This window comes from Aquarana catesbeiana, linkage group LG01 (assembly GCF_042186555.1).
Source record: "Aquarana catesbeiana isolate 2022-GZ linkage group LG01, ASM4218655v1, whole genome shotgun sequence".
NCBI lineage: Eukaryota > Metazoa > Chordata > Amphibia > Anura > Ranidae > Aquarana > Aquarana catesbeiana.
The window spans coordinates 403,940,425-403,963,140 of NC_133324.1; the positions used below are offsets into that span (position 1 = coordinate 403,940,425).

Sequence of the window (22,716 nt, forward strand, 5' to 3'; positions counted from 1 at the left end):
TAAAAATCGCAGATCACCGCTAGTACTAGTGAAAAAAAAAAAATAATAACAAAAATGCCATAAATCTATCCCCTATATGTAGACGCTATAACTTTTGCGCAAAACAATCAATATACTTTTATTGCGATTTTTATTACCAAAAATATGTACAATACCTATCGGCCTAAACTGAGGAAAAAATTTGCTTTTTTTTTAAAAAAAAAGGGATATTTATTTTAGCAAAAAGTACAAAATATTGTGTTTTTTTTTTCAAAATTGTCACTTTTTTTGTTTATAGTGCAAAAAATAAAAAACGCAGAGATGATCAAATACCACCAAAAGAAAGCTCTATTTGTGGGAAAAAAAGGATGTCAATTTTGTTTGGGTACAGCATCGCACGACCGTTCAATTGTCAGTTAAAGCGACGCAGTGTCGCAAAAAATGGCCTGGTCATTGAGCAGGCAAATCTTCCGGGGCTGAAGTGGTTAAGGTCCCTTATACAGGCACTTTTAAGTACACAATGGGGTTTATTTACTAAAGCTGGAAAGTGCAAAATCAGGCTCACTTCTGCATAGGAACCAATCAGCTTCCAGGTTTTATTACCAAAGCTGAATTGAACAAGCTGAGGTTAGAAGCTCATTGGTTTCTATGTAGAAGTGACCCTGATTTTACACTTTCCAACTTTAGTAAATAAACCCCATTGTGTACTTAAAAGTGGGGTATGCCTGTATCTGTGATGGCACGATCCTAAGTCCTATGTTTTCTTTATACTTTGTATTTTATTCTATTTTAAAGTCTATGTGATGCAGCTAGTCATTCTGAATAAGTGTGTTTTTGTACAAGTTGTTCTTGATAAAAGATTTGTTTATTAAAAACTACCTGATTGAAAAAAAAAACAGAAGAATCCCAAACCACCTCACAGACAAGTGAGCCAGTTCCCTTACCAAACAGTAATGATCTCCAAATGATAAGAGATCAACAGCACAGAAATCACCCAATTGGGGGGACACCACTGACTCCACCCTTGAGGACTCTCCATCACTGCTCCATGGTCCTTCTGTGGTTATCCAATACCAACACCTCAAAGTAATACAGGCGGTCCCCTACTTACAAACATCCGACTTACAAATGACTCCTACTTACAAACGGAGGGAGACAACAGGAAGTGAGATGAAATCTACCCCTAGGAAGGGAAATTCTCTCCTGTAAGAGTTAATGTGGGAAAAAGGTGTCTCCACTGATGCTTTATCACCAATCCTTGTTTCCCTAACAGCCCAAAATTTTCAAAATCCAGTTGTCATTGGGACAGAAAGTGAGGTGAAATCTTCTGAACAGGGGCACAGACAGCAAAAACAAATGTTACAGGGGTGATAACCCTTCGATATGTTATCCAAAAAGCTTAAAAATAGATTTTTTTGGCTGGAGCTACACTTAAAAAATGTACCTGTTCTGAATTACAAACAGATTCAACTTAAGAACAAACCTACAGTCCCTATCTTGTTTGTAACCTGGGGACCGCATGTAATGGGTAGGAGAAAGAACAAAGGACCATAAAGTAGTATGCCAAAACCACATGATTTATTAAAAGTAGATATACTCACAAATGTTATAGAGTAACAGAGGCAAAACACACCACACCAGGGATCAACAGCGAGTGCACAACATCATAGGCCACTGGCCTAACCCTACGTGCATTTTGTCTGGTGCAACGGACGTCTGCAGACGTCCATTGCACCAGGTGAAATGCGCGTAGAGTGAGGCCAGTGTTACTGTGTAACTTTTGTGAGTAGATCTACTTTTAATGAATTATGTGGTTTTAGCATACTACTCCAGGTTCCTTTGCTGTTAATTTGAGGTGCTGGCTTTGGATAACCAGTGAAGAGCTGTGGAGGCGCTAGAGTCAGTGGTATCCTGAGTGGTGACCCCCCAAATGAAGAATTTCTGCCCTGTTGATCTCTTATCATCTGTGTGGCAGTTTGGGATTCTTACAAGTGGACTTTCATCCTATTCTAGATTTCACATTTGAACTTTTATATATTTCTCTTTGGAGTTTACTTCTTCGTTATGCATAAGTGAATTATATGTTATGGGACTGCTTTTTCACAATTTATTTGATGCACATTGTTCATTGTGGTTTAACCACTTCCCACCCACACTAGAGCCAAAATGCGGCTATAGCGTGGGCTCACTTTGCTGGGAGGGAGTCCATGAATGTCCTCCCGTGATCACGCTTCCCGAGTGCCCCCTGCAGCGTGCATCGGCATGGATCTGTGATCTCTATGTCCTTGGGTCACAGCTGATCATAGATCGGGGTAAAAAGCCAATCACAGCAGCTCTTTACCATGTGACCAGCTGTCTCCAATCACAGCTGATCACAGTGTAAACAGGATTTGCCAGTTATCAGCAATCCTCTCCTCACACTGACAGCGCGTGAGGAGAGGAGAGCCGATACCAGGGAAATCCACACAGGGGACATCTACACTGATGATCAGTGCAGCCCCAACAATGCCCACAAGTGCTGCCAATCTGTGCCCACCAGTGCTGACAATCATTGCCCATCAGTGCTGACAATCAGTGCCAATTAGTGCCCATCAGTGCTGACAATCAGTGCTGCCTGTCAGTAGCCCTCAGTGATGCCTGTCAATGCCCATCAGTGCCGCATTTCAGTGCCACATATCAGTGCCCCCTGTCAGTGCCACCTATCAGTGCCGCCTATCAGTGCCACATATCAGTGCTCATCAGTGCCACATATCAGTGCAGCCTCATCAGTGCCCATTAGTGCAGCCTATTAGTGCCCATCAGTGCACCCTATCAGTGTCCATCACTGAAGGAGAAAAATTACTTTTAATCATGTTCACATAAACATTAATCTAATTAAAGAGGTGTCTGATGGATTAGTGCATTGACCCATGTGCCAAGCATCTTGGACTGACTGGTAATGAAAACAGTATCACAGTTTCATTGTGCTATTGTTTCTTTTTATATGCTTGAACAGTCTTGGCGACTGACTGCAGAGGAAATCTTTTTATAATCAGGCAATGGCGAGAACATATGTGACAATCAATTCACAAAGGTTTAACATAAGAATTAGGATCTTTATTGTATACATATGACTGCAAATTTCAAATCTAATTGGGCTGTAAATAACTGTCAACTTTTTTTTCAATAAGTACCCTTATGCTGTTATGTTAGCTTTATGAATTGGGCCTATAATGTGCTTCCCTGTTACCTTGTTTCATTTATTTACAGAGTACTGTAATGGAAATAATTGTAGCAAACATAATGTTATTAAGAGGCAAAATATGAGAATTAGATGCTTTATTTGTTTCCTTTAATCTGATGAAGGCTATAGTATTAGACCATTCAAAATGTCTTACAACCATCATGGATAAAAACGATAAACAAGCGCAAAAGACTAAATTTTTACATGCTTCCTTCACAGCATATCATTTCTATGATTCTATAGGTGCTATATATACAATAGCTAGTAAATGTCAGAGACAGAAATGGAAAAAGTGGGATCACATATGTTTCCCAATGGATAACAGGAAGAAGCATGCACATTAAAAAATTTGGAAGTTTTACTTTAATTTTCCTGCCAGCAAGATGGTAAACTGCTGGTACATCCGATACCAACAAAGGCCAGTAAGAATTCCATAGGTGGAAATATCTTTATATGAAATATTCAAGGTGCTCTACAATCAGAGAGCTACTGTATTTATTGGCGTATAACACTCACTTTTTCACCAAGAAAATCAGGTGCAAATAGTGTGTGCGTGTTATACGCCAATACTTCAATTTTAGCTGCCTCGGAGGGGACAGGGAGGGAGCAGGACGAGCGTCATCAGAATACATACAGTGAGAATCTCCTGTTTACTTGGCGTCCTCTGTAATAGGAAGTCCTGTCTCCTGGGCCACCATTGGACCACTGTTCTGTCTATCATAGGAGATTCTCACTGTATGTAATCTGTCGGTGCTCGTCCCGTCCCCCCCTCCCCCATCCCCTCTAGGCTGTAGATGGGCATTGATCAGACAGCACTGATGCAATGGTGAGGCTGCTGCATTGAAGGCAATGGTGAGGCTGCTGCATTGAAGGCATTGGTGAGGCTGCTGCATTGATGGCAATGGTGAGGTTACTGCATTGATGGTGAGGCTACTGCATTGAAGGCATTGGTGAGACTACTGCATTGAAGGCATTGGTGAAGCTGCTGCATTGATGGCAATGGTGAGGCTGCTGCATTGATGGCAATGGTGAGGCTGCAGATGGGCATTAATCAGGCTGCATTGATGGCACTGGTGAGCCTGCAGATGGGCACTGACCCTTATTTTGTTTCAAAGTTCCTTATTTAAAATGTAAGATTTTTTCCTGAAACTTCCCTCTTAAAATGAATGTGCGTGTTATACCCCTGTGCGTGTTATACGCCGATAAATACGGGTAATTATATTTTAGAATTAAAATTACATTATATAATTTTGAGAGAATGTCAGTGAGAGTTGTCCTTTAAAAAAAACATGAATTAAACATATATGGAAATCAAACCTGACATTTTCATTTCTACAGTCATAAGTAAATCTGTATGTTGTACAAAGTAAAAAACATGAACTGACAATGACATACCGTTATGTATTCATCACTTAATAATGTAAGGTTGTAGAATATGCACAAGAAATTTATATCCTAGGGAAAAGAAGTCATTGAAGACAAACAGTGTAGTTAAGTAATTAACAAAGTAATTAATTGTCTACTTGTTGGTCTAAAATGCAAAGCACTAAGACAAGAGGCTCAGAGCAGCAGTTCCCATACTGCTAGCCCACAGGCCAGTTGCGGTCATCTGCTTGCTTGAAACCGGCCCTTCAGCATCAGTCCCCCGCCAGCTCTAAGGCCGAGAACTGAGCGACCATGTGATCAATGATTGCTCAGTTCTTGGTCTTCACTGAGCAGGCAGCGGTGACTGTCAGTCACCTCCCTCTGCTCTGCCCCTCCAGCGCTCACTGGAGCACTGAGCTGGGGAGGGGGCGAAAGCGGGAGTGGCTGGCTCAGGCTCTCAGTGATGCTCACAGAGGCTGAGCCAACTCAGCTTGGGACCGGCTCTGTGATGTCTAGTGAATCTGGGTCACAGTAGTGCAGAAAGCACACTCCTGTAACCAAGAAGAGAAGTATGGCCAAAAAGCTTTGGCCATACTTCTCTTTTAAAGGAATTTCTCTCGGGAAGTCATGCAATTGAGCAGATGAAGAGCTGGTGTTGTGGTGAACAGGGGACAAGTTCAAGCGGAAGTTCACCCGTAAGGGAAAGACCTCTTTTATGTCCTCCTCCTCCCTCCTCTACCACATTTGGAACAATAAAAAATGTTTGGGGGTGCAAATACCAGGTTTTGATAGGTACAATCTCCCACTTCCATTTGAATCACCTAGGTGATCTAGGCGAAAGTTCAGCCTTCACCCCACTTTGCTCACAGCCTTCTAGGACAAGTCATAGGTCCCAGAAGGCTGCGGGCCCATTCACATGGAGCTCAGCTTGGCTCACACATGTGCATTGGGAAGCTGGATGTGCAGGTGCAAGGAGTCACTGCCGGCTTTCCACAGTAAACATGCCAACGCCTAGGACCCAAAGACCGGTGAAGAACCAGCCCAGGTGAGGACAGAGCAAGATCCATGGACAGGTAAGTGTCCTTTTATTAAAAGTCAGTAGCTACAGTATTTTTTCTTTCTTCAGTGAAGATCCTCTTTATAGTTAAAGGTGTTTAAAAACTTGAGGCTGCATATGTAGCATGCAGTAGAGAAGTTGGCAATGTTAATCTGTTCATATGAAAAACATCTTGTCTGACAGTTTCTCCAGTCGGATCTCATACACTAACAATCATTTATATTTATGTAAGCATTGAGTAGTAAAATACTTACTGCAATTTACACATTTTAATGCAATAGTAATACGTTTGGCTGCATTTATCTATGCTTTAAACGTAATATAGCTTAACAGTAAAAAGAATATTGTGATGTTAGCTTTAGAACCTGTGTTTATTATCATAGTCTGTATGTTGTCTTTGGTAAAGAATCATACAGCTTGACAGGACTGTATTTCTTTCTAGGAGTACATTGTAACACAACAGCACAATATCCTATGGCTAGCACTAGAGACATATTTTATATGTGCAGCGGGTGTTAGTTTGTCATCACAGCTGTGCATTTAGCAGATTCTGACAGACAGCTCTTCGGTGAGTTAGAAAAAAACATTCTACTTGGCGTCAAGAAATCAAAAACATATTACAGCAGATACATGCTTGAAGACTTCACCATACAAAAAAAAAAAAAAAGACATCTCTACAAATACTGAATGTGGAGTTAATATAAGCAACCTTCTCTGATATGAACAAACCAACACACAGTATATCTGTGAAGGAAAAGGTACTAATTATACCACTACTACTCTACAATAATATTTACTAACTTACGGGTTAGTCTGACCAGGGAGGTCAAGATTGTCTATTCTCAACCAGATCTGTCATCTTTAATTAATGGGAGGGAAGCCAAGTGGAACTTGCGAAACATTCAAACCATTTGCGCCTCATATCATTTTATTCTGAGTGACGGCTTTAGGATCACTGTAAGCCAGATGGAGCTATTCTGTGTTGATCTCCATCACTTCATCATCATCATTTGACTCAGATATGTAAGCTCTTACAAGCTTAAAAGGAGGAGTGGCAACACACATCCTAATTTGTTTGAATTCTTTCAGAGCTATAAGGACACCATAAACATTGTGTTTTTCATCTAAAAGGATTCCTTTTTTTTTCTAAATTGCACTGGTTTATGTTATGTTCAAACTGTTTTAAGCAGTGTTCTTTCAAATGGCTATAGATAGCATTGTATCAACAATCTTAATGATATCTAATGTGATTGCCATTCTGTTTTGAATTAAACGGCATTTTATTGAATGCATGCAAGGTGAAAGAACTGATGTATTTTCTCTGAAAAATAAAATATCACCAAATCAGCAAAGATTTTCCAGCATTCTTAAATGTCTCTGTTCACTTTTATGGCTTAACCTTCATGCTACTTGATAGTTGAAAATTGGTCACATTTCTAGAGGGCATCTTTTATGTACAGCTACTTCCTCAGGCATTATGTATTATAGATTATCAGATTAATGAAAGACACAAATAAATTTGAAATCACAGTGATAATACTCACCTTGCACATAAAGGCCATTTTGCTGCACTGAGGCATTTACTATCGGGTATGTCTTTGAGTAATTTGCCCCTGTTGTCTGCCCTGGAGGGGGCTGTGGAGTTCGCCTCTGCATTATATTTAAGGAAGCATTCATTCTCCTTGGGCTCAGATGATGAGGTGAAAATCTACAAGACAACAATGCAATATTTCTAGTAAATTGCCTAAATGGAAAACTCAAAAGTAAAGATTCAAATATCAACACATTATATCCCTCATTGGTCACAGGACAGAGGTGCTATATCAGTATGCATACTGACTTATTACAGGTATGGAATCAGCTTTTAAAAAAACAGTTGTTTCTTTTTACAAAAAATGTTTCTATTAGAATAATTATGTGGCATACATGGAGTGTAGAAAGGATAGTTAAAGAGAGATAAAAGAAGTGGAATTGTAATTTAAGAGTCCTTAGGGCCTCAAATTAGGAAGCCTTGCTATTCCAGCAAGCAACCACACAGGTAATATGGTTAATGGTACTGTATCAATACTTTACATATAGTCAGTATAGCATACAAGGTTGAAGAAAAGTCTGATCTGGCCCATCATCAGCCCCTGCTTTTAGGTCCCTCTTAGAGCCACAAGCAGTCATGATACAGTTCAGGTTTCAAAAACAGTTTATATGCAGTACATACTGCATATAAAAGTAGTTCCAACAAAAAGTGTTTGTTTTATGAGCATTTGTAGCAATAACTCAGTCTGTTCTTCTATCTATAAACTGCATTTAACGCTCCCTAGAAATGTGCTATGTAGCAGAATGTATACTAAGAAACAGCTCTAATATTTCTAGGTTAGTAATTACTTCTGCATCACTGTATTCCAGCTATGTATGAGCTCTACGCTAATCTGCTGACGTACATAATTCTTCATATTGTGTAATGTTCAGGAACAAACAGCCTTCAGAAAAAGGAATGAAGTACTTCCACATGTGTCTTTGATTAAGAAATATATATGATGAACAAACAACAGAAGGTGATAAGTGGCCCTGCCCATTGTCCACAACTGTTCAGTGTTTTCTGTCTTGCACTGTCCAGCAAACATATGCATCTTTGACAGATGTCACTTAATTTAGGCAACTATATGCCAACATTGGGTAACTACCAGGGGTTTGGAAGCAAATACATTGAAATACCTGTGGGTTAAGATTGCTCTTTCTGCTGGGATACATGAATAAAAACTGTAGCTATTATCCTGCACTGCAATGAACAGTAGAACAGTATAATGACAATGCCCTGTAGATGAAGACACAGGCTTTCTATGTTAGGGCCAATGGCACACCAACCAAAAGTAATGTACAGTGGGGACTGAAAGTATTCAGACCCCCTTAAATTTTTCACTCTATGTTATATTGCAGCCATTTGCTAAAATCATTTAAGTTCATTTTTTTTTCCTCATTAATGTACACACAGCACCCCATATTGACAGAAAAACACAGAATTGTTGACATTTTTGCAGATTTATTAAAAAAGAAAAACTGAAATATCACATGGTCCTAAGTATTCAGACCCTTTGCTCAGTATTTAGTAGAAGCAACCTTTTGATCTAATACAGCCATGAGTCTTTTTGGGAAAGATGCAACAAGTTTTTCACACCTGGATTTGGGGATCCTCTGCCATTCCTCCTTGCAGATCCTCTCCAGTTCTGTCAGGTTGCATGGTAAACGTTGGTGGACAGCCATTTTTAGGTCTTTCCAGAGATGCTCAATTGGGTTTAAGTCAGGGCTCTGGCTGGGCCATTCAAGAACAGTCACGGAGTTGTTGTGAAGCCACTCCTTCGTTATTTTAGCTGTGTGCTTAGGGTCATTGTCTTGTTGGAAGGTAAACCTTCGGCCCAGTCTGAGGTCTTGAGCACTCTGGAGAAGGTTTTCGTCCAGAATATCCCTGTACTTGGCCGCATTCATCTTTCCCTCAATTGCAAACAGTCGTCCTGTCCCTGCAGCTGAAAAACACCCCCACAGCATGATGCTGCCACCACCATGCTAGACTGTTGGGACTGTATTGGACAGGTGATGAGCAGTGCCTGGTTTTCTCTACACATACCGCTTAGAATTAAGGCCAAAAAGCTCTATCTTGGTCTCATCAGACCAAAGAATCTTATTTCTCACCATCTTGGAGTCCTTCAGGTGTTTTTTTAGCAAACTCCATGCAGGCTTTCATATGTCTTGCACTGAGGAGAGGTTTCCGTCAGGCCACTCTGCCATAAAGCCCCGACTGGTGGAGGGCTGCAGTAATGGTTGACTCTCTACAACTTTCTCCCATCTTCCGACTGCATCTCTGGAGCTCAGCCACAGTGATCTTTGAGTTCTTCTTTACCTCTCTCACCAAGGCTCTTCTCCCCCAATAGCTCAGTTTGGCCGGACGGCCAGCTCTAGAAAGGGTTCTGGTCGTTCCAAATGTCTTACATTTAAGGATTATGGAGGCCAATGTGCTCTTAGGAACCTTAAGTGCAGCAGAATTTTTTTGTAATCTTGGCCAGATCTGTGCCTTGCCACAATTCCGTCTCTGAGCTCTTCAGGCAGTTCCTTTGACCTCATGATTCTCATTTGCTCTGACATGCACTGTGAGCTGTAAGGTCTTGTATAGACAGGTGTGTGGCTTTCCTAATCAAGTCCAATCAGTATAATCAAACAAAGCTGGACTCAATTGAAGGTGTAGAATGATGATCAGAAGAAATGGACAGCACCTGAGTTAAATATATGAGTGTCACAGCAAAGGGTCTGAATACTTAGGACCATGTGATATCTCAGTTTTTCTTTTTTAATAAATCTTCTTCAAAAATCTCAACAATTCTGTGTTTTTCTGTCAATATGGGGTGATGTGTGTACATTAATGAGGAAAAATGAACTTAAATGATTTTAGCAAACGGCTGCAATATAACAAAGAGTAAAAAATATAAGGGGGTCTGAATACTTTCTGTCCCCACTGTAACTGTAGAGCATCAATATAAGAATAGATTTCCAAGCTTCCATCAGCATCCCCTTTGACTACTTTAACATGTACAATTGAGAGAAAAAGGAAAAAGGTTGTGAACCATTAAACATATCTGGATTTCTGCCGGCATGGCTTCTATGATCTGATTTTAATCTAAGTTATAAAATAAATGTAACAAATGACATATACCATGTTTTTGGCTGTTTATATCTATTAGGTCATTAATGGAAAGATTATATGCATGTTTACTTTTACAAAAAAAGCTGAAACTCCTTGTTCACACTTGACTACATTTCTAACACTTAACAAATGCTCCTGTAGTTTTTGTATGAATGTTAGACTCACAATAATGAGTTTTAGTATGGGCATTAGAATGGCATTTTTCAAGGCTTAAAAATGCTCCCCAAACGCCCTATAAGCAGTTTTGAAGCGTTTGATGAGCGTTAAGCCACGTTAAAATTGCTCCATAAATGCCTATTACAGTAAATGAACGAATCTTAATGTCCCACAACCGCAACTGCCTGCCAGAGTATTTGCAAAGCGTTACTATAGACTTGAATGGGAATGTTGAGTCAGGAGGCTTCAAATGCCTCCTGACTCAACATGAGGCTTGAATTTTGAAGCGATGCGACGCTAACGATTCATGTTTTGATAGTGTGAACAGCACTGTGCGCTGTCTATTGCATCTTGTGCATAGGCGTTTGAGGGACGTTTTTAACGTCTCTCAAATGCCTGCTTTTAATGCCAGTGTGAACTTAGCCTTATTGCCAATAACTGCTGTAACTGCTGATCAGACCTGCAAAGCAGTAAGGAGGCATGTTGGTCCTTCCCTGTAAACAGGTCTGTTTCACTTCAGGTGTATTTTCCTAGTATTTAAATATGACTGAGGTCAGAATTATGGCTTAGTCATTCTAAAATACCGAAAATCTACTATCAACATCCATTTACAGTACTCCTATGTGTGTAGTATCACTACTATGTTTCTTGACCCAACCTCTTTTTTTTTAAACTGCAGACATAAAGCTTAACATTTTATTGTACAATTTTCTGATACAATTCTGAATTTACTGGTATCTCAAGGATCAAGGTTTGAAAGCTGTCCAGGCTCTGAGACAGCAAAGCAGCCTCAAACCACTATGATCCCTCCATCATACTTAAGAACTGGAATGAGGTCTTGATGTCACTTTGAAGTGTTTTTAAAGTTCTTGCATTGCTGTATTTACCAAAAAGTTTACCTTTTGCCTCACTTTTCAACAGAGTGTCTTTCTAGTAGTGCTGTAGAACCTCTAGGCGGTCTTAAGCAAAATGAAAATAGACAGTTATTTTTTCCCCACATATTAAAGTGAAAGATGCTCAGATTATCTTTCTCCTATTTGAGGACTGTATGGTGTACCCTTGTACTGTTTTTTTTTTTGTATAAATTAACAACACTGTACTGTATGAAGACATGGCGATGTAAAATTGTGTATGTGTTGTTTATTAAATAAGATTTTGAAAAAGAAAGAAAAGTTGCTTCATTGGACTCAAGATCTTCTTAACTTTGGTCATGGATTTTGCTGTGCTTTTTCCAACAGCGATGTTTTAAGCCATCTTGGTGATTTTTCAGTAAAGTCCAATGACTCCCTGTCACTCATTATTTGATTAATTTCTAAGAGGAAGAATTGTTAAAATACCTCCTATTAATACCTCTCATAATGAATTATGGGGAATAGGGGCCTTAGTTACAGGGTTCATCCATTAATATTTCACTGCAATAGTTTCTATTACGTCTTGCCCTGAGTCTAGAGGGAGCAAAAAATGGGACTACATTTTGCTTCCTTATAAAAGAAAACACACTAGTTGCTGTATATTAAGCTAGTAAGTATTCCAAAGGACCCCTCTACTAGTTTCTTAAAAAAAAAGTAGCAATATATCTAATAAGTAAAAATATCATTCAACATACTTTTAAAAGGGGTGATTTGTTAAATGAAAATGCTGGCTGTTGGCCTTTCCCCAGCATTTACCTAAAGCATGCTACAATCTACTGTCTTTATTACAGATCATGTACGTTTTTTGAAGCAAGTCAAGTACCTAACTGAAAGTCTCTGTGGTTTAGAACAGCGATCTCCAAACTTTCTAAACAAACGATCAGTTTACTGTCCTTCAGACTTTAGGAGAGCCAGACTGTGGCAAGTGGGAGTAGAAAAGGTCCAGACATCAGTTGTTTGTTTCAGTGAGAGTATTTGCGCCCAATTATTGGTGTAAGTGGGAGGAATTGTGCTCATCGTTGATGTCATTGAGCCCCAGTATTGGCGTAAGTGGGAGGAATTGTGCCCCATCATTGGCGTAAGTGTGGGGGATTTTGCCCCATCATTGGTGTCAGTGGGGGGAATTATGCCTCATTGTTGGTATCAAAGGATGAAATAGTGCCCCATGGGCCAGATAAAACCAAGCAGTTTGGAGACCGCTGGTTTAGAAGAGCAAAGCACCAGACAAATACACAGACACACACTGGGGAAACATAAAGTCTCTATCTTTGGAAACTCCCAGAGTAGAAAGACCCAATGACAGGAGTATAGCGGGAACCCAGGGCATAGTCTGAGTCAGAGTATAAGACCGACATCATAGGTGGAGAGAGGAAGCGATCTACATGATCCAGCCTACCGGTGTCAGTGTTGACATCCGCAAGCTAAAGGCCTTGGCTGGGTTATAGCGATCTGCCCTTTATGCTTGCTATCTGGTAAGCATATATTAATTACGGTGGTCGGGCACTCTCCTGTCTTTGTTTATGCACTGTGGCGACATCAAGTTCTTCAAAGTGTTCATATGGACTTTTTTCCTATATGGTTTATGGTTTTGATCAGATTTACTTATTGAGACTTTTTTGTAGCGCAGCTTCTTTACTTCCAGTTATAGCAAGAACAGAACTCTGAACACATTACAGACACATAGGGGAGCAGGTACAGAATCAGGGCAAATAAGTGTTGATGAATTTGGCAGGTGAAGGAAAGTGGTTCTCATCAGGGTGCATAGACTGGGGAATTCAGGTTTTTGCCAGAACCACTGAAGGGATAAAAGATTTGTTAGGATATGGAATAGAGTACCAGTATACAACACATATACAGGAACAATCAGGCTACACGTGTAAATATACATGCACAGAGACTGATGCCAATATAGAAAGAAAAACAGAATCAGAAGACAAAGTCTGTATGAACAGACAGGCTACTACAGCTCAGATTAGGATATACAAGGCAGAAGATCCTAGCCCAAACGCACAAGCAAACAGAGGATGAACTTTGAGAGTCAATACTGACTAACCCTTACAGATTTACCAGAACTGGCTAGTGACAGCAGAGAACCTTAACAGCCACAAATGCAGGACAGATAAGACACAGGTATAAAACTGCAGAAATGCATACAGACAGAACAGCTTTGACACATCTGATTTTCATTAAATGGGAAAACACACCAGACTCAGGACAGAGCCAATGCAATGCAAGTTCTCGATAACAGTCACACCGAGGACCCTAATGCTGCAACCCTGCTGCCCCTGCTTGTGGGAGAATCCATTAGAAACTAATGTCCATTAGTTTCTAATGGACATTAATGCCCCGTACACACGGTCGGACTTTGTTCGGACATTCCGACAACAAAATCCTAGGATTTTTTCCGACGGATGTTGGCTCAAACTTGTCTTGCATACACACGGTCACACAAAGTTGTCGGAAAATCCGATCGTTCTGAACGCGGTGACGTAAAACACGTACGTCGGGACTATAAACGGGGCAGTGGCCAATAGCTTTCATCTCTTTATTTATTCTGAGCATGCGTGGCACTTTGTCCATCGGATTTGTGTACACACGATCGGAATTTCCGACAACGGATTTTGTTGTCGGAAAATTTTATCTCCTGCTCTCCAACTTTGTGTGTCGGAAAATCCGATGGAAAATGTCCGATGGAGCCCACACACGGTCGGAATTTCCGACAACACGCTCCGATCGGACATTTTCCATCGGAAAATCCGACCGTGTGTACGGGGCATTAGAGTCAAAAAACATTTCATCCAGAAATCCGAGAAAAATATCTACTGATGGGTATTATATTAAGGAATGTACATTTGAGGTAGGACTAAATGTGTATGAAGTGCTTCACAAAACACTACTAACCAACAAGAGCATAATAATAAATAACATATACATACTAACTTCCAGTATACAGTATACGCTATGACATTTTATAAAATACAGTAAAGAGTTCCTTCTACAAAACTAGCTTACAGTATAAAATTGCTAATTAAAATTTAAATAAAAGAGCAGTTGATGGTAGGAAAATTACTTGGCATACTAAATGGAACATAGCATGCACAACAAAACATTGAAATGCATCAGTACTATGAAACATACAGTCACATTAGAATTACAGTGAATTTTATTACAACACAAGCCAGTATTTCAACCCATATAAGGCTCTTTGTGTGTTTATGGGAATACCCTGCTAGTTGCTGTTTGTGGTTTTTATTTTGTAGGCCGCTGTTCCAGATTCAGTTGGACAGCACAATGTATTAAGCAAAAACAGAAGGCAGCTGGCAAGCCTATCTCTAAAGTGCAAGGCAAGCCAAGTGGAACACTTCATAGGGGTTAAATCAGTACTTCTTCAACAGCATTCATTAAGCTGAATGCTGGGTGATAGGAATACATCTTTATGAATGATGAATTATGACAATCCAGCAGTGCCACTGAGCAGCAAAGTGTACACAGTTCTAAATATTACACTGTTTTACACCCAGGTTAAGTCATTTACATGCAGTAACCATGAGCTGATTACAGTATGCCAGACTGCTTGTGTACACAGTACATCTTATTTTACAGGCAAGTAAGTAAAGCAACATATTTTCAAACATGAGATATTTTCTTGCCTTGATTACATTTCCATGCCTAACTTAGAAAGTCTTTTTTTTTTGGGGGGGGGGGGGGGGTATCATGCATTCCATTCCCATTTCACAGAGTTCCTCCTAATTTCATGTTCTTCTGCTCCCTCAAGAAGCTTATGAGTAAGCCTACATTCAAGTAAGATGATAAGACAGTGTGTTTAGCTGCCAGACAAGCCTCTCTTACTAGAATTGTGTAGACTTTATAATGATTTATGAATCACGTCTTTGCATTCTGTGCTTACTCACATATGTGACTACAATTGTGCTATAAAGAAACTTGCATTTTTTTAAAATCTAGATTTGTCCCTGAATGAATCAGAGCGTATTTACTCAGAAGACTGCAGATTTATTTAGTTTAGTGTCTGAGAAGGGAGAAAAAAAAACTTTTGAATAATGAACTTAACATTCTTTTGTGAAAAAAAAAAGAAAATCTACAATGGAGGCTAAAAAACTGAATGAAATGTAAGTGAAGCCTAAAAACTTGCCACACTAAATATGTATATAGAGTTTGTGTATAAAATATATCTATATATCTTCATCTATATATATCTATATACATATATTTTATACACAAACATATATATATATAATACCACCAGTAAATACCACCATTTTATGTACACATATCTACTGTACATATTGTAAATACCTTGGTTTTCACAGCATGGAACCTCTATATTTCCGCATTGGAACATATTGTATGGATTAGTGGTACAGAGGCATTGTTCTTGCCATCTTGAATAGTATTCCATGCTGATTCATAATGTGATGATAGATAATGTAAGCCTCCTGTCCTCTTATCTCTGTTTGATGCTTTCGTAGAATTTCTTTACTAGCCAAGCATCTGTTTTATACACAAAATCTCACCAACTATTCACATCTTACATATGTATTTGTGACAGCATTTATACCCCAGTTCGTGACATTGAAACAATGGAAAGTTTGAATCTGGAACAGCCACGTGTCAGGGTTTATTTGTAGTTTCCCTCTTATGATAGAAGCCTTATAGCTCTATACAATTATTTTAGCATAACTGCAAAAAAAAACAAAAAAAAAAACTGTAAATACAAAAAAAACTTGATAATTAGGCCTCATGCACACTGGTTTTTGTAAATGCTGTTAATCCTGACAAGAGAAAATCAGCGTTATAAAGCTGCAATTTTTCAAAACAGTTTAGATGAGTTTAACAGAGTTTGGGAGTTTATTTATTTAATTGGCCAATTTATATTTATTCTGGCCATTGAAATAAATAAACACTGAAGTGCTAAATGTGTCTAGAGTTTATGTGCGTTTCTGATCGTTTTTCAGCATTCAGCCATTTTTTGTGGTCAAAAGAACTGCTCTTGAACGTGATTTTAGGGCGTTCAGACAACAGCCCATAAACTCCTCTGCTGATAAACTGCTAAAAACGTCCATGTGTGCATGGACACATAGGATAACATAGAGGGGAGTTTAATGGCAGTTAAAAAAAATGCCCAAACTCACAAAAATGTGAGTTTAACAGCAGCAGTGTGCATGTGACCTTAAGAGAATTTTAACCCTAACCAAATGATACTTTGTAAATGACATGTGTATCAAAAACAGCTGCCATTTTTTAAAATAAAAAATACATTTTTTCATCTCTTTTGGCCCGTTATTGCACTTTATGCCGCTTACACACGACCGGACTTTCCGTCAGAGTGGACTCTGACAGTCTTTCCGACGGAGTTCCGACAGAGTTCCGCTGAAACGGACTTGCCTACACACGATCACACCAAAGTCCGTTCATTTAGAACGCGATGATGTACAATGGGACTAGAAAAAGGAAGTTCAATAGCCAGTAGCCAATAGCTGCTCTTGCGTCATTTTTGGTCCGTCGGACTAGCATACAAAAGAATGGTTTTCCCGATAGGAATTGAGTCTGTCGGAAAGATTTGAAACATGTTCTATTTCTAGGTTCGTCAGAATTTTAGAAAGAAAAAGTCCGATGAAGCCCACACACGATCGGAATGTTCGACGGAATGATTCCGTCTGACCTTTTCTGCCGGAAAGTCCGGTCGTGTATACGCGGCATTAGTGTTGCTGATCTACTGCAGCCTCTGCAGCCACCTCTAGATGCAGGCACTTTAGCAATGGCTGCCTTGCATTTTTCAGGGTAGGTTCCTGATGGTGACAACTGTGGACCATGCCTGCATAACGTGCATTGAAACAGCCTATTGCAGTCTCCATCGGAAACCTGTGTGACAAAGTGACAATGCAGGAGCACAACTTTAAAGAGAGGGAGAGAGTTTTGTCAGCCTATAACATGAAGTGCCTGAGCAATGACTTTCATTGCACTAGTTTTAAAATTGCATTAAAGTGGAACTAAACTAGAAACAAGAAACATCTAGGAGGTACACCTTTTTGGAATGCCTGTGTGTGTCATTTCTGCCGAAAAAAAAACCCTTTTTTTTTCTTGTGCATACTGCTTGTGGTGCATGGATAGTGCAGTGTACACTCCCAGACCATTCCCAGCATATGCAAGATGGTGAGACTAGAGCTGGGTGACAGGCTGATATAATTTCAGCTAACATCTGCTAAAGTGACATCATCACTGACTGCCCAGTAGCCAGATGTCAGACCCAGAACAAACGGAGGAGAATTTGGCAGCAAAAAGAGGTGAAGTAGTCACAGGGATCAAGGAGCTGTGTGAGTGCTGGAGTAGGGCAAATCCATAGGTAAGTCTGCCATAATGTGGAAGTATGCTGTGTGATATTGCACATTACAGCAAGAACTGCCTACCCTACATTTTAATGATTGGTACTAAATTGGTATACTTTATTTACAAAAAAACCAATGCTAACTCATGTAATCCCCAAACCTGCAAAATGTTGGCAGGGTTTGAAAATTGGTGCTGTCAATACAGAATACAATTTCAAAGCATATGTTTCATATTATATCATACTGTATTGCATCATAAATGCTGTTGTATAAAACTTTAGGATCCTGAATGCAGTATACCATACAGTCATATTCTCTATGTTAGATAAAAAAAATTCAGATGACAATGTACAGTTTATTGATAATTTATATTATGCAGATTGCCCAAAACCCATCAGTGCACGTAGCATCAAACTGAGTCATATGCTCCCTGAAAATGTGAGGACTTTCAAAACCATTGCAGATGTATACTAAGCAGAATATCATAATAACAAGATCATGCCATGCATTATATAATGTCACTGCTATGGGACTAAAGTATAGAGAATTCAGGCACTAATCAAGTCCTACTTCCAGGAAATTCATAGAATTAATGTCAAGCATTACATGAGAATACACACGAGTACTGCAGATGCTTAATGTTAGCAACTACTGCACATCCATATGTTTGTAATGACCTAACTCTGTTCGTAACTTAACTGTTACATACATACTAAAATTACATTAAGCATAGCATCAGTATACAGTTGGCTTTTTCATATAGATCTTATAAAGAAATGCTTTTAATTCAAGGACTCTCTTTCAAATGAACAATTATAAGGGTGAATTTAGTAGGGCCTAGTTATTCTGGTGCATTGGCAATTGTCAATTGAGTTAGTGCACTGGGGTGTCATTAAAAATGAATGGCACCACAATGCACACACCTTAATAGCAAAGTGTATGGGCCCTTACATTCTCTAGGCTAAAATTCAAGTGATGTTTGCTATGTTTTACCAAAGTGCCTACTTTTCCTTTTTTAAGTATCACTTTGAAACATAATTGTTTTTTTTACTATTATCTTGAAAGGTATATAATTATCAAAAATGCATACTGTCAGCACATAGAATAATCTGTATGCTTTTTAGACTGTATGCATTTTATCTATGTTTCCTGTTGTAAATCACTGCGGCCTCTGTCTGGGGCCTCAGATTTTAGGTACATTTTTCTGTAAAATATATAACAATGAAAATTATAAGTCAGGCTCCATTCACACTGGGGCAATAACAGATCTGACTTGAGTTACACAAAATCGCATGACAATGTAAATCACATTGTTTGCAGTGGTGCCTGTTCACATCAATGAAACTCAACACAGCGTGATTTTGGAAAAAGTTCCTGTACTACTTTGGTGTGATTCCAGCATAATTTTGGCCACAAAGAATATGTAAGCCTCTTCAAAGTTGCATAAAAGTTGCTCCATGTTGCACTACATAATTGCACTGAAAGTCAGATCAAAACCACAGCAGTGTGAACCTAGCCTCAAGGTTATTATATTGCCTTTAGTTAGCTATGTTACTCAAGACAAGGCTTACGATGACCTCTATTCTAGGCCTGATCCAGATACCTATATATACATACAAATGATTGTACGATTTGCTACAGGCAAATAAGCTATTCACTTCGAAAGGGAATTTTCTAGACATGTGCAATTCTATTCATTCCAAATTCTTTTTGTCGGCATAATTCAACAAATTTGTTAATTCGGAAATATTCAAATTAACGAGAACCCATTTAACGAATTTTTCCGGAAACAAAAAAATAGAAAATTCGGTAATTCGAAAATCCGAAAATAAGAATGAAAATCCAAAAATTCAGAAGAACAAAAATCTGAAAATAAGATCAAAAATCCGAAAATTTGAACACCCAAAAATTAAAAAATCCGAAATAATAACTAACTAACTAATAATAATAACTATTACTAAATATTAAATTATAAGTATTGGAAATTCCTTTAAAATTTGGTTGTTAGTGAACGTAATAAATACGAATTTATCCAATGTTACAAATTTTCCAAAATAATGAATGCAGCATCTAAACGAATGGAACGTAACAGAAATAATAATAAATAATGATAATGAAAACTTTTTATTATTATTTGTTATAATTAATTTTGCTACCTTCCATTCGTTTAGATGCAGCATTCATTATTTTGGATAATTCGTAACTTCAGATCTTCGTTACGTTCACTAACAGCCAAATTTGAAAGAAGATTCCAATACCTATAATTTAATAGTTAGTTATTATTCACAATTTGGGGCACAGGAAAGTAGACTATATTTCCCATGACTAGGCTTTGGGGGGGTGGAGCGAAACACGTTGGGGGCGTGGCCTGGTTGGAGTCCAGACTGAGGTTGCCACTCTGACACTCTGTTACTACCACAAGACATGACGGATGTGCGGCTTTAGGGAATACCTCCTACCTTTCCCTTGGAGCTACAGCAGGAGCTAGGATGAGCTCCATCCCTTGCCAGCACTCCCAGCAGTGGCTGCAAAATGATCACATACACCCCACATAGAGCCTGAGCGGCACACCAATTTATCATAGGTCACATAGACTATATTGAAGTTGGGAAATTCTTTAGACATGAGGCTTAAAGTGATACTAAAATGTTTAATTTACATGAGAAAATATATGTGCATTCCAACAGGAAACCCTGAATTTTTTGGATACTACTGTATTTGTAAATGAAGATGATAGTCTTGGATCTACACAATTTCCTATGTCCTCTGCAGGAAATTCTATTCTGCATGCAGATAGCTCTCACCCTACTCCATTGGTGGTGAGCATTCCTTATCGTCAGTATTTGAGGATAAGGGGAACTGCAGCAGAGAAATGGATTTTGAAAAGGAGGCAAAGGCACTTCAGCTGTGACTTCAAGAAAGAGGATACAGCAAAAAATGTCTTAAAAATGCCTATGGCTGAGCCAAGGGTCAAAATAGGATGCATTTGAATCATGGTAAAAAACCAAAGAAACAGGAGGTGGGGGGGGGGGGGGGGGGTACTAATTTGTGAGATAATGAAAAAATATTGGTATCTCTTAACCTCCCTGGCGGTATGATTATTTCAGATTTTTGATGCTCAAAGCGGTACATTGTTTTGCATGGAAATTTGGCGTTTTATATTGTAGGCCTGTAATTCTTAGGAATAACACACTTAAATCTGTCCAAACAAGAGTCTAGTAGACATCCCGGTATGATAAAGTTTGAAACACAAAATCATAAATTATAAATTATAATATAATAAATAACTATAAATAATTATAACAAATAATAATATAATAATGATAAAAAAATATTCAATAATGTAATCAAATCAAAAACACTGAAATTTGCTCAGTTGCAGAATTGTCGCTGTCATTACTTTCAGTGTTTGATGGCAGATTTCCCTACGAATCACTATCGCCCAATTCTGCAAGTGATTCTAATTTATTATCGCTGTTTTCCAGCTGGTCTAAAACTGCTTTTGATGTAAAGGGACGGTTTTGGTTGCTATGGACAATCTCCAGTTTCCAGGCAGAAAGAACAGTATTTATAATATAAAACTGCATGCAGGGCACTGGACAAAAACCACTAGGGACAAAGGGGATGTGAAATGATTTGATACAGTAATGTAATCTGTAAGATTACCGTGTACTGTATGTGTAATGTGTTTTTCGCTTTTTGAATATGGCGCCGGGCTCCGTCCCTGTGCGTCGCAACGCTCGCAGGGAACGGAGCTCGGCACTGTGATAGATCTGGCAGAGACACAGCTTGCACACACAGCGGGGAGACATCGCTGGATCCTGGGGACAAGGTAAGTAACTTTGCCTGGATCCTGTGATGCGGTCGGTGTGGCTCGGGGTTACCGCTTTTGGTACTATAAATCCACCACTAAGGAGGTTAATGGCCGATGAGACATCTAAAAGCTACCCTGAGATAATTTTCAGAAGATCAAGTCAATGAGAGATGGTCTGGTTCACAGCCACTATCAATCCAAAACAACAACTAAAAACAAAACCAAGGGAACATTCCCTTGTGGAAAGTGCAATTTCTGTAGATTTATCTATGAAGCCCAGGAACTCTCACTACCCAATGGACGTATATTTAAACCTAGATTTTCAGCCAATTGTCAATTCATAGGAGTAGTGTACATTATGCTATGCGACTGTGAAGCATTTTATGTGGGAAAGACAAAAAGGCCATTTTTCCATCGTATGTGTGACCATGTTTCTTTGGTTTCTAAATCAGAAATGGAGACACCCTTTAGCAGACATATGGATTTAGTCCAAAAAATATTGATTTGTCTAAAATGCACATCTTTGTGCTGGGATATTTGCCACTAAATGAAAGAGGAGGGGACACTGACAGGCTGTTTCTCCAGCGGGAAGGTTGCTGGATTTACAGCCTGTCACCTTTGAAACCCCAGGATTAAATGATGCCTTTAGTTATAAGCCATTTTTATAAATGACTTAGCTCTCTCCACTCCACATCTGCTCACCTTGCTCAATTCATTCCAATAAATGGATCTCTATCCATCTAGGCTAATTTAGCTATCAAAACAATTGGTGCTATTCTAAATAAGATTTCAATATATATTGACTCCTGTACTGCTTTCAATTTTATTTTATGTTTCAGGCCGAGATGAAAATTTCTTCCTTTAACCACTTCAGCCCCGGAAGATTTGGCTGCTCAATGACCAGGCCATTTTTTGCGATACGGCACTGCATCGCTTTAGCTGACAATTGCGCGGTCGTGAGATGCTGTACCCAAACAAAATTGACGGCCTTTTTTTTCCTACAAATAGAGCTTTCTTTTGGTGGTATTTAATCATCTCTGCAGTTTTTATTTTTTGGGCTATAAACAAAATAAGTGCGACAATTTTGAAAAAAACACAATATTTTGTACCTTTTGCTATAATAAATATCCCAAATTTTTTTTAAAAAAAAGCAAATTTTTTCTCAGTTTAGGCCAATATG

General features: G+C 38.9%; 1 protein-coding gene across 1 annotated transcript in view; it reads right to left on the reverse strand.

Moving 5' to 3' along the window:
• The window catches only part of GLIS3 (GLIS family zinc finger 3), a 551,611-nt gene that overhangs the window by 53,365 nt on the left and 475,530 nt on the right, over nt 1-22,716 (reverse strand). The window contains exon 9 of the mRNA XM_073634951.1: nt 7,169-7,332. Coding sequence (XP_073491052.1) covers nt 7,169-7,332 — 164 coding nt within the window. The remainder of the gene's footprint in view (nt 1-7,168; nt 7,333-22,716) is intronic.